The following is a 14,721-nucleotide window of genomic DNA, read 5'->3' as shown; positions in this document are numbered from 1 at the left end:
TACCAGAGTTTATCAGTCTCAGAAATAATCCCCACAAAGCACGTAAATAATTCAACCTTTAACGGGTGGCTGACGTGCAGATTTTGTGTTCTGAGAGCTATTGCAGTTCAGGGTTAGATTTCTCACCCCCCTCACACTCTTCTGGAAGTTTTTCCAGTGTCGTCACTGTGGAGGCACAGGGAAACCGGTACAAATATCATCTCTGAAAGTGACATCACATATTCGTCCTTCTTATACTGAACCAGGCAAGGCAGGCAAAAGGCACTTTTATGCAACTCTACTTGCAAATAAACTATGAAAATCACATGCTTTAACTAAACATGGACAGCTAAAGCAGACAAATGTGTGTGTAGTCAACTCCTTGAAAGAAACCTCTTTAAAAAAACCCCAAATCAGAACCCTGCTTCAGCACTCAACCTATTTTTGTTTCACCAAACAAACAGATCCCCCTCACTAACTGGTTTTGAATGCAGGATGCCTTTCTCTCAGAACAGACTGCCCTGTAACGCTCTGTGGTGAGATTTCACATTCATAATTTTATTATAATCTGAATAGAAGCGATATCTGAAGAGCAGAGAAAATGACTATACAAAGAATTTATAGAACATTCATTTACATACTCGAGACCTTTTGTTGCTTCTTTACACTTTAAAGAAAAAGGCAAAAATTTTCACTAATAGGTAAATCCAAGAAAGAAACATTAAAATTTTAATGATACTGTTGGATACATGGGAACCATTTAATTAAAAACATGGCTTTTAGCATTTTTGTAGTTTAACACTGTAAGATTATAGTAGTACATTTAACAAGCAGGTTAACAGGAGCTTGGCTAAATACGTGTCAACTTGCTGGCATTATGTATGAGACTGCATATACACATCTACCAAAAACCTTGGAAAGAAAGTGCTGTATTAACTATTTAGTCATTGTATTTGCCATGAACATAAGTTCCGTGAATACTTTTCTACGTACACTATACAATGGCACTTATTGAAATATTTTGCTTTGTGCATTTTTCAATTCATTAAAAAGCAAAAGCACGTGGTAATAGACCATCCAAAGGAATGCATAATAGAAAAGGTCCCTTAGAAACAGGGCAACTTTTTCTTTCCCACTTAGCAAGGAGAGCTAAACTCCCAGGTAACACCAGCAGGAGTGTTAGCCTTGAATTCCTTGTGTTCCTGAATTCAGCAGGCCTGGACAACACACAAGGAATAAAAAATAAGGCCCCAAATGGAAATGACAATAAAAGGAAAAAAATGACACTAGTTTCAGCCCGAAGGCCAACACTTGGTGTTTAACAACACACACTCAAGTATCACCTACACAAGTGGAAAAGATATAATCAAAAATTCCTCCTCATTTGAATCCTCATAATATGTCAGTTTTATTACACGTGATTTTTCTCCTAGGAAATCTGACTTGACTCTAGTTGAGATGTCAGCTGAAGAAATTCACTGGGCTCCAACTGGTCAACTAGATCAGGCAACTGGGTTTCTGGTGCATCAAAAGACTATTTAAAAGATACATTAAGTCCTACTAAGGAACCCATTGTCATATGTTTCAAAAGAATCAGAGTTGCTAAAAATAAGAACTGCATTCTCTTTTGGATGGTACATAAACACTGTTTAAGTAATATACCTCTGTGTCAGAAGAATACACGTATTTGGTACAAATCAGAGGCACTTGCCTTTGTTGCTTCAACGGTAGCTACAAATGCTTTGGATTGCTTAACCCTTCTATGTACATCCAATGCCCATTTTTACCACTATGCCACTTCCTTGTCCACACATTATACTTCAAATCTTTCTTCTCTCTCTCTCTCTCTCTCCCCCTCCCTTTTCCCTTAAAAACTAAAAAGTTATTTACACAAAACATCATTATACAAATCATTTGGTAACATTTTTTGCCATGGTCACTGAATAAGGTTTCCATGGTTCTAACACTTCAGGAAAAGAAAGAAAAGAGCTGGTAATAAAAACCAGATCATCATTTATACAGGACAAATACAGTTTAGATGGGTGGAAATTTTTTATTGTATAGCCCAATCAGTTTTCCATCCTTCTTAACCATTATTTAGTAGAAGAGATTGAAGAAGCCTTCAAGTCTCCAAATCTAACAACTACTACTTAATCCAATGTCTCATGCATCTAGCATGCAGCATTCAGCATGTCATCTTATTGCTCAGCTTATTACTGTAACGGTGACACCCACACATCAAAGAAATCAAGGCAATGAAACTTCTCAGCACTGTCCCACTGCAGTTGTTTTATTACCTTCTGTTCTGATATGGGGTCTAGGGCTGCTCTTTTTGGAGTGAATGGGAATTATAACAGTAGACCTCAGATGGCTGTCCTTCTTCATAAAGGTTTCCACTGTAACCTACCTTATATGTTTTCTGTAATATATAATTGCTGTAAAGCTAACAGTTACGCATTTAAAATACAGATGTGCTTATAAAGAGATAGAGATTTGTACAGGTTTGACAGCTGTACAAATCATGACACAAATGCTCTCAAGAAATGGGATAGAGTAATGAAATAAATTCCATTCCCTTTTGGATTTCCTGACTCAAGAAATTATTAAAACACAACTATAAAACATGAAAACAGTCCCTACAGATGAAAAAAGCCCCAAATCCCCAAAACTTCAATAAAAAGGGGGCTAAAAAAGAACCCACTTATGTACGTAGTTATTAGATAGGGGAACAAATGTTACAGCCAAAGTATTATTGCAAAGAGACAGCAGATGGGAAGTTGCTCATCACTGTAAGACAAAAGTCAAAATATGAAACTCTATTCTCTACAGCAAGGCACATGCAACACGTTTTTACTTATGCAAAATAGTGCTAAAAAGGCAAAGCTCAACAGTGGCCTAGTAAAAGAATATCCATGTGATATACCAAGATCTGAGATCTACTATAAATAATCTGGCATAGGCAAAAATATATAAATTATAAAATTTTCCTCTTTGCTTTTCCCTCATTTTTATTCTGCAATTATTAAAATACAGTATCTTCCCTACTTAGTTCTTTGTATAAAAAATAATAATGCAAAAAGAATTATGGAATACATTTCCATGCAACCGTTTTTGGTCTGCCACCTCTCCCCTATTTAAAATTATTCAAGCTAAAACTGCCCAGCCTTCTTTACACTAAATACAGAGAAATCTCCCTGAATATTTCACGTTGCTGTTCCTTTCTTAACAGAAATCAACTTGCATAAACCTTCTCTTCACATACATCTTCCCCTTCTCCATTCAGTTCCCACCACTGATCACATAAAGATGAAGGGAAGAGCAAATAGTCCTCCTCAGACCACCTTTCTCTTAAGAGCATATACTTGCAAGGCCTATAGCTACCATTGATGCAATTATGGCAAGTGTCTTTGTAGTGGTTCTAAGAAACATTTTCTGCACAAAAGAGTAGCACAGCCTAGTGAGTGGGTGAATATTTCTGTTCCAATAAATGACGAGAAACAGCATGTGAAAATATATTAGAAACCCCTCAGGGGAAAAGTTTTTCATTTATGCTTCATTCAGGTATGGGCTATGTGGGTTTAGGTGGCACCCAACTTCTTTTGCTTTGTCCTTTGATATAAAAAGAAAGAGATAATGCATCGATCCATCAGAGGCATCTTCAAAGAAAAGACTGTACTCTTCCAAACTTAATGCAGACAGACTGTCCTCTGCTTTCCTTCTTGGGAATGATGAGGTTCAGACTTTGCTGCCAAATAGTCTTTCTGCCTCTCATGCTGCTTTCCTTCAAGTCAGTGAAGAGCTCTGAGTTGAGGCTCGAAAGGCATCAGATCTTCTTCTGGGATCCAATCATGACCTTTGATACAAAGTTCACAATGGCACTGGCAGGTTGTTCTGGATCGTGCTCTGCAAATAGGTGGCACACGTTGTCTGTGGCACTGCCTTGCTTCCTGGCAACAAACCCAAATACTCTGCAAGGGCAAAAATCACAACATATTAGAGAACTGAGACACACACATTGCCTCCTTTCGTAAACCAGAAAGGATACCGAGGCAACCAGAAGCACAAAGCTCAAAGGGGTTCAAATTGTGCTTTCTCTCTTGTGGAAGAGAAGGTCCTGTGTGGCTACCAAATACAGCAGTCCAAATGCGACAGCCAGCTCAGGAACGCCCTGAAAGGCTGAGGATGGCCACAATCAGGGCAAGGATAATACTGTCCTGTTTCTTCGGTTCTTTCTACAAGCATCCTGTATTGCCCACTGTCAAGAGACACGCTACTGACCTGGGGAGATACTTAATCTGATTCAGTACTGCTCTTATCTGTCTTGGAGATGTGGAACAGGGGGGAGATGAAGGGCTGGGGTACTCAAAAAGAGATTTTGAAGGCAATACATCTCAGTGGATGAAGTACTTGAGATTTGTTTCTGTTCCGTTTCAGAGATCAGCACAACCCTGAGTGAACGGAGAGCACCTCTCTCCATTCAGGCTTTATCTTTCAGTAAGAGGGGAACAATGATGTTGGTCTTCAACAGAAAACACTTGGAATCCACTGGTAATTATAAATTATGCCAGACACTAGTATCACTAGGAATTTTTTTCTGTGTGTGCTGAATGTGGGATTTTTTTTTTTTTTAAAGCTATTAGTCCAAATGAGAAGAGTAAACCTATCCAAAGCTTCTCTTAGCACTGTTTCACAAGTAGAGCATAAAACCGAGCAGCAAAGGGCAAACTTCAGGTAAATCACAGACCTGCAATCCAAATAAACCACACTAACTCTGGTTCCAGATATCCCACCATCACAGAATTAGGCCCTGACTTGCAGAGGTGCAGATGAAGTAAAACAAGTGTAATTACAGTGGGCAGAAAGACTTTTACTTCTGAACAGCTACTTTCTTTTCTACATCTCTGACAAAGAAAGCAGCTCATAATTTAGAAGACTAACAAGTTAATCACTGTAATGATACTCTTAAAACATTCAGTTAAAATGACTGGGACACATGTCAACTTACTTTGCAGAAAGGCCATCTTTCATCCATCTTGTTGTCCACAAGAAAGCAGATAAAAAAAAAAAAGGAACGGAGAAATAAAAAGGACACATATGTTAGGGTTTTTTAGCTCAACAATACAAAGAACATATTTGAAATAGTGCTTGTCTTCCTTACTTTCTGTCCTGTGGATCCAAAGCACAGAAAATAACAGTGTTGACAGGATAATGTCGTCGAAAAAAGAGCCTGGATAGGAGAAAATAATGCAAGTTTCAGGCATACTTAGGATGCTTAAAATTTTAACACTAAATGGATCAGAAAAATAAAGACAACAGATTTCTAAATTTAATAATGACAATATATATTCTTTTGTTATCTCCGAGTAACACTTCAAAAACTATATGATTTGCCCCAATCAAATAAATCAGTATTTAGAATAGTAACATCAAGTTTTTAAACGCAGTAAAACTAACTCTCAAGCTAAAGAACAGAGGTAGAAGCATCAAATGCATCTTTCTAAAAACCAGCCACTTAGCTACAATGCTAGTGGGAAATGAAACTTCTTGGAACTTATGAAAAGTTGAGTTATATTAAGTTTCTGAATGTTAGCACTCCTGGAAATTGTGATTTAAGTTTTGTCCTTGACCTGTTACAAATGCTTGCAGGTTTCCTGGAATTAGGAAGTCTGACTTTTAGCTACAGTGAGTTCCTGTCATCCCTCCTTTGTAATGCGCAGTTTTCAAACCTAAGGAGTTTGCAGTAGCCTTAATAGTATTCAGTACAAAGTAAATTTAAATTAACATTTTATCATAGTAGTTTACAGGCATTGGACTATCCATAGCAGTATTTCAAATACTGGAGGTATACAGTGGCTGCTTAGGCCAACTCTGTTCAGTGATATTGATGACAGCTACAGTGAAGATGAATTATTTCAGCAAATAGGCTGAATACCAAATGTTGGCAAAGCCATTGGAATTACTTTCTCTTTTTCTAAGAAATAATAACAATGAAAAAAATGTCATGGCAAAGTGACTTTCCAGAGACAGAAACTGCCATGTGGAAGGAATGTCCATAGCTTAAAATATTCATCCTCCAGCACGGCAGATGGTTCGCAACCTGGAAGAGGGACCAGACATTATCTTTCTTTGGACAATCCTATTAGATATCATCTGAGACAGAGACTGCAAAATATAACTAGGAAAAACAACTCAAAAGCAAGTGATATTTGCCTGGGTCAAGGCCGGATATTCTCTTCCCATCCCTCCTTTGCTTACTTTCTTTGATTATCTGTTAGTGTGATTCCCTGTGCAGACACCTTGAAATGGACCACAGTTGAGATGGGCGAAGGATCTTGCATCAGCGTCAGGCTCAAGGCTTTCTGCACTGCCTGGTAGCCCGTGAGGGACTCCATCTCCACTGAATTCAGATACCAGACATTACACGCTGTAAGAAAGAGGGGAAAGACCAAAGGTCATTACCCAAAAAAAATCAAACAGGAATCTTTCGAACAAAACCAAACAAAAAATGAATTTTCCACCTACGTAAAGTGACCCACTTGTCCCACTGTTGCTTCGTAGCTTAAGACGATAATTTCAGAGGGTATAGGCCTTTTACTGTCCCTTTGGTTTAATGCCTTTACATTTAAGCCAATGACCGTATGTTACCTATGACCCACAGATGCTCCTGAAATTTAAATAAATACCAGATAGTAGCAGAGAGAGAGGCCACTTATAGCTATTACAACAGCAAATGCAATCCTGATGGAGAGGAATGGGGATATTTCGCCTGTAAGTTCAATTACAGCAGCTAATAAGAAAACACATATTTTTGCAGCACCAGTTCACAGATGTTCACACTTTCAAATGGTGTTTAAACTACATTCAAAAGAAACTATTCACTTTTTTGGCATGACAACAAGAAAATTTTATCCCCACACAGAAGTGAGGACTGCTGCAAAGTTCACTTCTCATTATTTCCATAGTGCTTTGAACATTGAGTAATTTTAGAGCAAACAAAACTTCCACAAAGAGGAAAACTAATTACTTCTATATTTTTATGTCTATCCTTTACCTCAGCATGTTTTAAATTTAAGAGCCCTATTCCTCTCCCAATGTGATATCCCCAGTGACACTAGGTTGGGAAAGAAACCACTTTGATTCGCATTCATGTCTGGGACCAGATCTAGATGAAAATCCAAGTTATCATCTCTGAATTTCAATGCCTAGAGATATTAGAAACTTCTGAGGTATCTCTTTATAGAGTAGTTCAGTGGTTTCTAAGGCTCCTAAGCAGTTAACCTAATTCCTGATCTCAGACATCAAATCTGCAGCAAGCACTGGGACACTACTCAGGAGATTATTTAATAGAAACATTCACATGCTTAAATACTTTGGGCCTGTGACATAAAGTCAAATTTACAAGCAGATTAGGAACATTTTTGAAACTGAAAAGCCTTCCTAGTCTTACTCTACAACACAAGCAAGCATGATTAAAAACATTCATGGCTAAACACAGACTTTGTGTTTTGGTAAAAACATTTGTGTAGGTGTCCTGGACAGAATTTACAACTCTGGCAGCTGCTGTGCGCAAATTAGCTTGCTAACATCTGATTTGTTAACACTTCAGCATGGCTCACCAACCTTATTATGAAAGCAAAGATTAAATTCAATCTAATAGCTTCTCCTTTCATATGGCTATTCTGTAATTTGGGGAAAGCTTTCTGCTACTGTTATCTACATAAAGTACACAGCTAGACTATGCCACTTTCAGAACAACCAAGCAGCTGTACAGCTGTAGACTGCATCAGCATAAGTTTGATTCCAGCATGACTATTAGGCAAATTCTACGCTTGCTTCCAGGCAATAACTTCAAGCTCTGGAGACTGTCATCAAGAAAAGGATTTGATCTGTAAGTGAAAAAATTCCCACACATATTTGTGCATTGGTATTCCAGTCTTAATAACCTTTGCTTGAATTAATTACAGTGCAATTCATACAGAGAGGGATTTAAGAAGCTAAATGGCGAGTTCAGTGAGGCCTTCCTCACTGAATGGCTTTCTGTCATGTCGGTCCAAGATTGTAAATAACATTCTAAAGTATAAACTTTCTTCTTTTCACATCATTACTGTTTTCATTTGATACAGATCAAAGCTCTTCATTATCCTGTGAATTTTTCCCACCACAGGAAGTTTGCCTTGTTTTACACCCACATTCCTAACCACTTTTGAGGCTCTTATGAAGGGATTCCCTTCCCTTTGTGCCAGGCATTGCTCTGTTGTCAACAGACCATGTTTAGGTTTTGTTCCTAAACAAAATAGCTAACCTCTTATTCTAGATTGTCCTCCAACGCAGCAGTTCAAAAGCAGTCACTAAATACAGTACATGATTTTACCCTCTCTTGAACAAAAAAGAACTGATTCTTAGAAATGCTGGAAGGCACAAAAATACGTCATGTTAAAAATGAGATTACAGGAAAGGGAAGGTTATGGGAAAGGCTGAAATTTTTCTCATTTAAGAACATGTATATTCTAATCTAGGCAACTGACATGAGGAATTGAATGGCAGTGATCCCACAGAAACTCTGTTCAAGGCAAGAACAAAAGGAAGAAGTCTATGAAATAGCATCTTTCCTGTAACGTAGCTGTCCCCATCTTCCACAGCTGCCGTTTGGCAAGTCACATCAGTACTAGCAATGACAGCTACACAATGTGGCCATCTTCAGTATCCCATGATGCTTTTACCTTGGGAACGTAGCTTTGTTTGGAATGGTCAGTCCCTTGTCTGTAGTAGTGTATTATAGTGGAAACAGATATGAAGAACTGGGACTTATTTGGGGCACCAAATTTTGCTGCCAAACCAGAAGATTAGTAAAACCAGGTCTGTTCTAGGGAAGAACCACTTATATGTACAGTTTCTAGTTTTCAGCTGTCACTCTCTGGGAAGCAAAAGATTTGTCAGTTAGCGTCTGTATTTAGGTAAGGACTGGAAATACTCATTAGGTTTTTCAGACAGCTATAGAAATGGTTATTCTAGGCCTGCGCATCTTCATTTTTTCAGTTGTTGAGTGAAAGAAGGTTGGGGTAATGTAAGGTTGTGTGGCAGGGAAAAAGGGTATCTGCTTTGACTAAATTGCAGTTCCTCACACAAGCTCTGATGCTTGGTAAAGAAACAGTTTACATTTTCAGGATCTGAGAGTCAATGGTGAATGCCACAATTGGAAAGTCTGTGTGACTGGAGAGAGATGTTTGAAATATGCAAAATCATTGGGAAATGATGTATCAGGGCAAAACGCTCTGAAAATGTTTCCTAGATAACTTGTCTATTCAGGTTCCAAAACCTTGTTTAAAAACAAAAGCAAAAAAAGCTTTACTGTTACTAAATTCCCCAAACAATCCTTGATTTGACAGCCTCCATATGGAGTGATCTGACTACTGCCCCAACTGAAGTCAAAGAATTATTTTTCTTTGACAAGCCTTGCCTGAAAAAGGAGAAACCAGCATTTCTCAAAAGACAACACATGCCTGTTCTGCTGAGTTTGTTTATAGAACTTTTCCTCTTGATTTCCTTCTCCTTGGCTTTTGCCCTACTGGCCGCAACAACCACCACCGGCACTGGCGGACTGAAATGCCCACACGTGCTCACTTCTAGCACAGCCTCACCAAGGCTAGCCGTTGCCTCAGCCACACATTCCTGCTCGATTACAGCATCTGAAGCGGTACTGCGAATTTTTAAGTCTAAACAGATTGCTGCACAAGCAAGGAACAACTCCCCCTCACTTTAGAGCTGCTCGGATTGGCAAACAACCCCCAAGAAGTGCCTTACAAGGGATCAGGGCAACAAGGCAGCACTCAAATAAAGGCATGCTTGGCCACAAAGCTTTCGCTTAGAGCTTCAGTGCTAGGTTAAGCTCAGGGAGAGTGGCAAAGGTAGCATACTCTGCTCTACTAGGGCTAACTGGGTGGACAGACAGACCCTAAGGTGAACCTCAGAGCAGTCTGAAGGCCAGGGATCATGGGAGGACAGGGACAAGGATCCTCTGAATGTGCTGGCTGTAGAGGAATAACACAGTGCCTGCATCTATACTAAGAGCAGCCTTAAGGCTACCAAGGGGTACCAAGAGCACTACATCCAGTAGTGGTCAGTGATGCCACCGCACTTTTTCAGACAGGCTATTCACTAGCCATCTATAGGTCAGCTGCAGGCAAACAAAGTTGGTGAGAAGCAGAACGCACACCTACACAGTTGCTGCAAATACTGCTCAGAGTGGTACAGACAGTGCCAGTACGTAACATTGCACCATTTGGAAGTAACCCTGTCAAGGCTCATCTGTCACATCAATAAGCTCAAGGCAAGACAACTTAATTTGCCAGAAGGGGAGGTGGGTGCTGCAATAAGCTTGAGGATTCATAAAACAGCATCCGATGGAAAAGACATTGAAAACTTCACTTCCTAACAACATGCGGCATCAAGTGAAACACAAGGCAATGGTTTTCAATGTTTTTTCCAATTTGTGGGCTAGTAAGCACTTTCCTGTGGCAATGCTGACTGCTATGCTGAGAATTTAACCCTACTCAATATTTTCCCTAATTGCCTTTTGCAGACCTCTTAGGCATAGTCCATGAAGTTCTGCAGACCACGGGTTGAAAATACCTTCTGTAAGTTTGTCAGTTACAAAAGTAATGACACCATGTACAAATCAGTGTGCCGGAAACAGCCTATGCGTACCTCACATTCTCACAGGAGGCACGACTGGAAAGCAAACACCGGGTTGTACAACTTGCAAAAAACAGAAGGAACTTTGTACCTATCCTCACAGTGCTCTTTACACTTCTACACAGCACTCTAAACTTAAAATGCTCCCTTTAATCATTTTTCAGCCCAATCTGAGCCTCATATTTTCCCAGCCTGTAAAATACATAACTTTGTGACAGTCAAATGCAAGGGAAGTTTACCAACCTGCACCCTGTTTGAGAAGCTCCGCTGCTGAGTTTGCAGCAGTCTGTGGAGAAGTTTCTGCTATCTCCTCCAAGGGATCTGCAAATAGAAAACACCATCCACATTTTGATTGTACTTGAATAGACAAATCAATGCATGTGGTCAAGTTTAAGTCTAGCTCTAGTAATTGTGATCTCATGTACTGGACAACTCTTGGCCAGAAACATTAAACAATCTTGTATCTGCAACAGTAAGCACTCACGCCATGTGGTTTTTGTGCTGCATCTTTTTTTTCCCCCAGTGCTACAGGAGAGATGCTTAACCCTTTACCTCCAGACAGTGAAAGATATAACTATGTACTGCTGAATGGACACGATACTACATTAAAACAATATTAATAACTATATTCCCTCATCCATTCTGTAACTTCTATGTCTTTAAACTAGTACAAATTTAATTATCTAATTTAATTTGTATAATTTACACTAATTTAAACACAAAGACTAAGATTTTTCAATGAAATCAATTAATTTATTTTGATTCAGAAACTGACAACTTAATTCTTCTTTCTTCATGCATATGTAAAACACAGAAACTTCTGAAGTATACAGACAGCAGTGGAATGTTTGCCTCCAAATCTGCTAAAATGAGTGAGATAATTGTACATCTGTGTGTTATTTTGGTTATATAAAAGTTAGTAAAATATTTCTCACTTAGGGCTGTATTTGATATGACATAGACTCTCTTTGAATACATTCAAATAAGCAAGGGTGAGGCAATAATACTAAGTGTGACACTATTCACATTTAAAGTTATCCATATGCTTTCAATGATTTGTGATCTGTGTCCAGAATCATTAACCAACAGAACATCTTTTTAAAACGCTTGACCATATCAAGATTCCAAAATAAATCCATTCATTTCACTGCAATATGTTTGTCCAGGAAAAAGGAAAATGTTTTAGTCCTGCACTTCTGCCAGAACAGAAGGAACTTTCCATTTTAGGTGAGGAGGATAAGGGGAACAAAGCCACCCACCACACTGGTTTGCCATATAAAGAGATCTCTGGTCACATCTACCATAGCACGTTTTTGTGCTAAAATGGTTTCATTAATACATTTGCATAATTCAAGTGCTATGTTTGAACACTGACATATGGCCTTTAAGAAAAGTTTAAAGAGTTCAGTGGAAAACCACAAGAATGTTTAACATTTCAATAATACATCTGGTGTTAGTTTCATGTGGGAGAATTAAACAGGCAAGGCAACTGAATTATGGGGCAAGAGCTGCATAACTGCATTCTGCTGTTGTCCTAGAGTGGTTTATGAAGTGGTCAAAATCACAGTTAGAATCACAGTCCCATAACACAACACAGGCTCTTCCATCATTTACTAAACAATATTTGGACCTGTGTAAACTGCTGCCTGTTTCCTGTCAGCCTCACACTCAGGGCACCTGCTGTTCTTTATCCATCTTGCTTTCCCTAAGGCCTTTTGCCACCCAGACCTGAAGAGTGGTTAAATCTAACCATACATGGGCATAATTTCATGTCTGAGAAATGATTTCTTTTTTTCCTAAATGCTGGATTACTGTGCTAACTTCCATGACTCATATACATTTATGATTGGAACATCACAGTACTAGTCTGCTCACAACTGCTCTTGGATAAGAGCCTGCAGCAACACTGAAGAGCCACTTTAAAAATGCAGCACCCTCCCCTGTGCACTCTCACTCAGGTCTTGACTTCTGACATGTTCACCTGCCTTCAGACACTGGCATTTTGGAGCAGAGCCATGGCTGGGGCATACCTCTGTCCGGGATGAGCAGCTTGCAGGGCAGTGCCAGGGGAGTAATGGAGTGCTGATAAACCAGGGCCGTCAAACTCCCTGCAGTCAGAAGAGCAACAAGACATGCAGGATTAACTTGGTGGGCAAAGTAAAGCTCAAGAGTTATGCTTGCTTTCAAATGTTTTATAAGCAACCTCCCCTGCCCCCCCTGGTCCTCCCCATAAGCCACTTTAACAGCTATTTTTTTGAGTTAACTTTAATGGATTCATGTTCCCCAACACTGTCCCAGTTGGCTGTACTTTGACTAACCATAATGATATACTCCCCTTCCCTCCCCCCCAACACACTGCTTAAATCCCAAACTAAATAAATGGCTTTGCTTCAAATGTAGAAGTGCAAGGACGACAAAAACACTAGCACATGCATGTTAGTAAATTCCATTTGATACTCTTAATGTGTGATACATTAAATGTAGTAGTACCTTGTGAAGAAGGTAAGAGCACAAGGGGTTGATGCTATAGGTAGACAGTGAAAGAGCTAGCAGTTCTGTCTCTTCGTCATCTTCTCTCCACTGTCTAGTTGTTAGTCTGCATGTACCTCTGTTTTGGGCTTTTAAAAATATAAAAGATGGCCTAGAGAAAACCTCCCCCACTCAGTATGATGCTGACATACATAATTGTCTCTGTTAAGTTATTCTTCTTTTAATTAGTGCCCTAAAATCTGATTATTCAAAGCCACTTTTCTAATATGGACCCAGTCATTAGTCATCGTCATGATGATAGACCATATTTTGAGGAGATGGACAATATTCATCCGTCTATTTGTACAAAAAGTTATCCTTCAAATCCATTTACCTGCAAATATTGAACACTCTACTCATGCTAAGTTCTTGAGAAAAATCATAGTTCAGACAATCAATCTCATTTTTACAGCCCATCAAAAATTGCTTTGACATGGAAAGATGACCCAATTCTGCTAACATATATACTATTAGTGCTTCAGTGTCACAAATGCGTGATACTGCCTTCCTACCAAGTGAAGCAGTTTGAGGCTGTACACATTTAAAGATTAGGAGATGCTCAAACTAAATGAGTAGTAGGGCTACATATGCATCATAAACAGATATTTCAAGACGAAGGTAAGACTGGGCTAAAACCTCTGATTTGAAATACCTCTCATGTCAAACACTGACAAAGTTCAATCCACCTTACTTCAAACAGAATTTGCCATTCTGCGGCTTCTTTTTATGATAGAAGACCCTTTCACAGGTGATGTGCTTCTGTTGCATTACATTATGTAGCCTGATGCAGTATAATGCACTTTTTACTATATGAAAAAAAACATTCTACTCCGGAGTCATTTTGCTGGTATACAGTATAAATATAGCAAAAAGACAAAATCGGCAGAAGATCCTGAATAAATAAGGCCACCTACAGTCATCTAGCTGAGCTCTGTGCCATTGCAGCTGTGCACTGCAGCTTGAAGCTTGCTCATGTGCATCTATGCTAGAGTGCACTGCAGAGACACTTTAGGTAAATGTGTAGAAGGCTGCTATTACAACAACCTCAAATGTGTTCCTGCAGAAATCTTCAAGACTTAAACAAAATATTCTCTCATTCTCTCATTTCCATTCCATTCCAAACAGCTCTGGCAAATACAAAATATTTCCATTTTCTGCATCTCTGTGATGCACAGTACTTACCAAAATATGGTTCATTTGGGCATCCTTTCAAGCGCACCCCCTTGTGAGTGCACTCAATCAGAAAATGCCTTACAAGTTCATTTGACAGATCTCCAACTGTTGCAAAACAGAAAGAAAACACATGAAGAGAATCAATGAACACACAAGTCTCACAAATTAGAAGGTCTTTATGAGGCAGCTTTCCACATTATCACCAAATGTTTTATACACAGCAGGCAAAGAATGCATTAGAGTTGTTCTGCTGCAAGATTACAAGCTGGAGTGAAAAGGCTATTCTGTCAAAAAAAGCAAACAAACAAATAGCCCACTTCAGATAACCAGAGACAAAGATTTTATAAG

General features: G+C 39.0%; 1 protein-coding gene across 11 annotated transcripts in view; it reads right to left on the bottom strand.

The window, feature by feature from the left end:
* Window positions 1-516: 516 nt before the first annotated feature.
* TNS3 (tensin 3) overlaps window positions 517-14,721 on the bottom strand; it is a 332,367-nt gene continuing 318,162 nt past the window's right edge. For 10 of the 11 annotated variants that reach the window (XM_067291189.1, XM_067291185.1, XM_067291187.1 and 7 more), the window contains 7 exons: window positions 14,383-14,478; window positions 12,702-12,779; window positions 10,915-10,992; window positions 6,235-6,403; window positions 5,138-5,206; window positions 4,985-5,011; window positions 517-3,947 (listed from right to left, as the gene is read on the bottom strand). In XM_067291189.1, the coding sequence (XP_067147290.1) occupies window positions 3,803-3,947; window positions 4,985-5,011; window positions 5,138-5,206; window positions 6,235-6,403; window positions 10,915-10,992; window positions 12,702-12,779; window positions 14,383-14,478 (662 nt within the window). In that variant the 3' untranslated portion in view covers window positions 517-3,802. The remainder of the gene's footprint in view (window positions 3,948-4,984; window positions 5,012-5,137; window positions 5,207-6,234; window positions 6,404-10,914; window positions 10,993-12,701; window positions 12,780-14,382; window positions 14,479-14,721) is intronic. The other variant, XM_067291188.1, reaches the window with a different exon arrangement.

The sequence above is a fragment of the Apteryx mantelli genome, chromosome 2 (genome assembly GCF_036417845.1).
Source record: "Apteryx mantelli isolate bAptMan1 chromosome 2, bAptMan1.hap1, whole genome shotgun sequence".
Classification (NCBI taxonomy): domain Eukaryota; kingdom Metazoa; phylum Chordata; class Aves; order Apterygiformes; family Apterygidae; genus Apteryx; species Apteryx mantelli.
The sequence above is the reverse complement of the archived record's forward strand: the minus strand, read 5'-3'. Positions and strand labels throughout refer to the sequence as shown.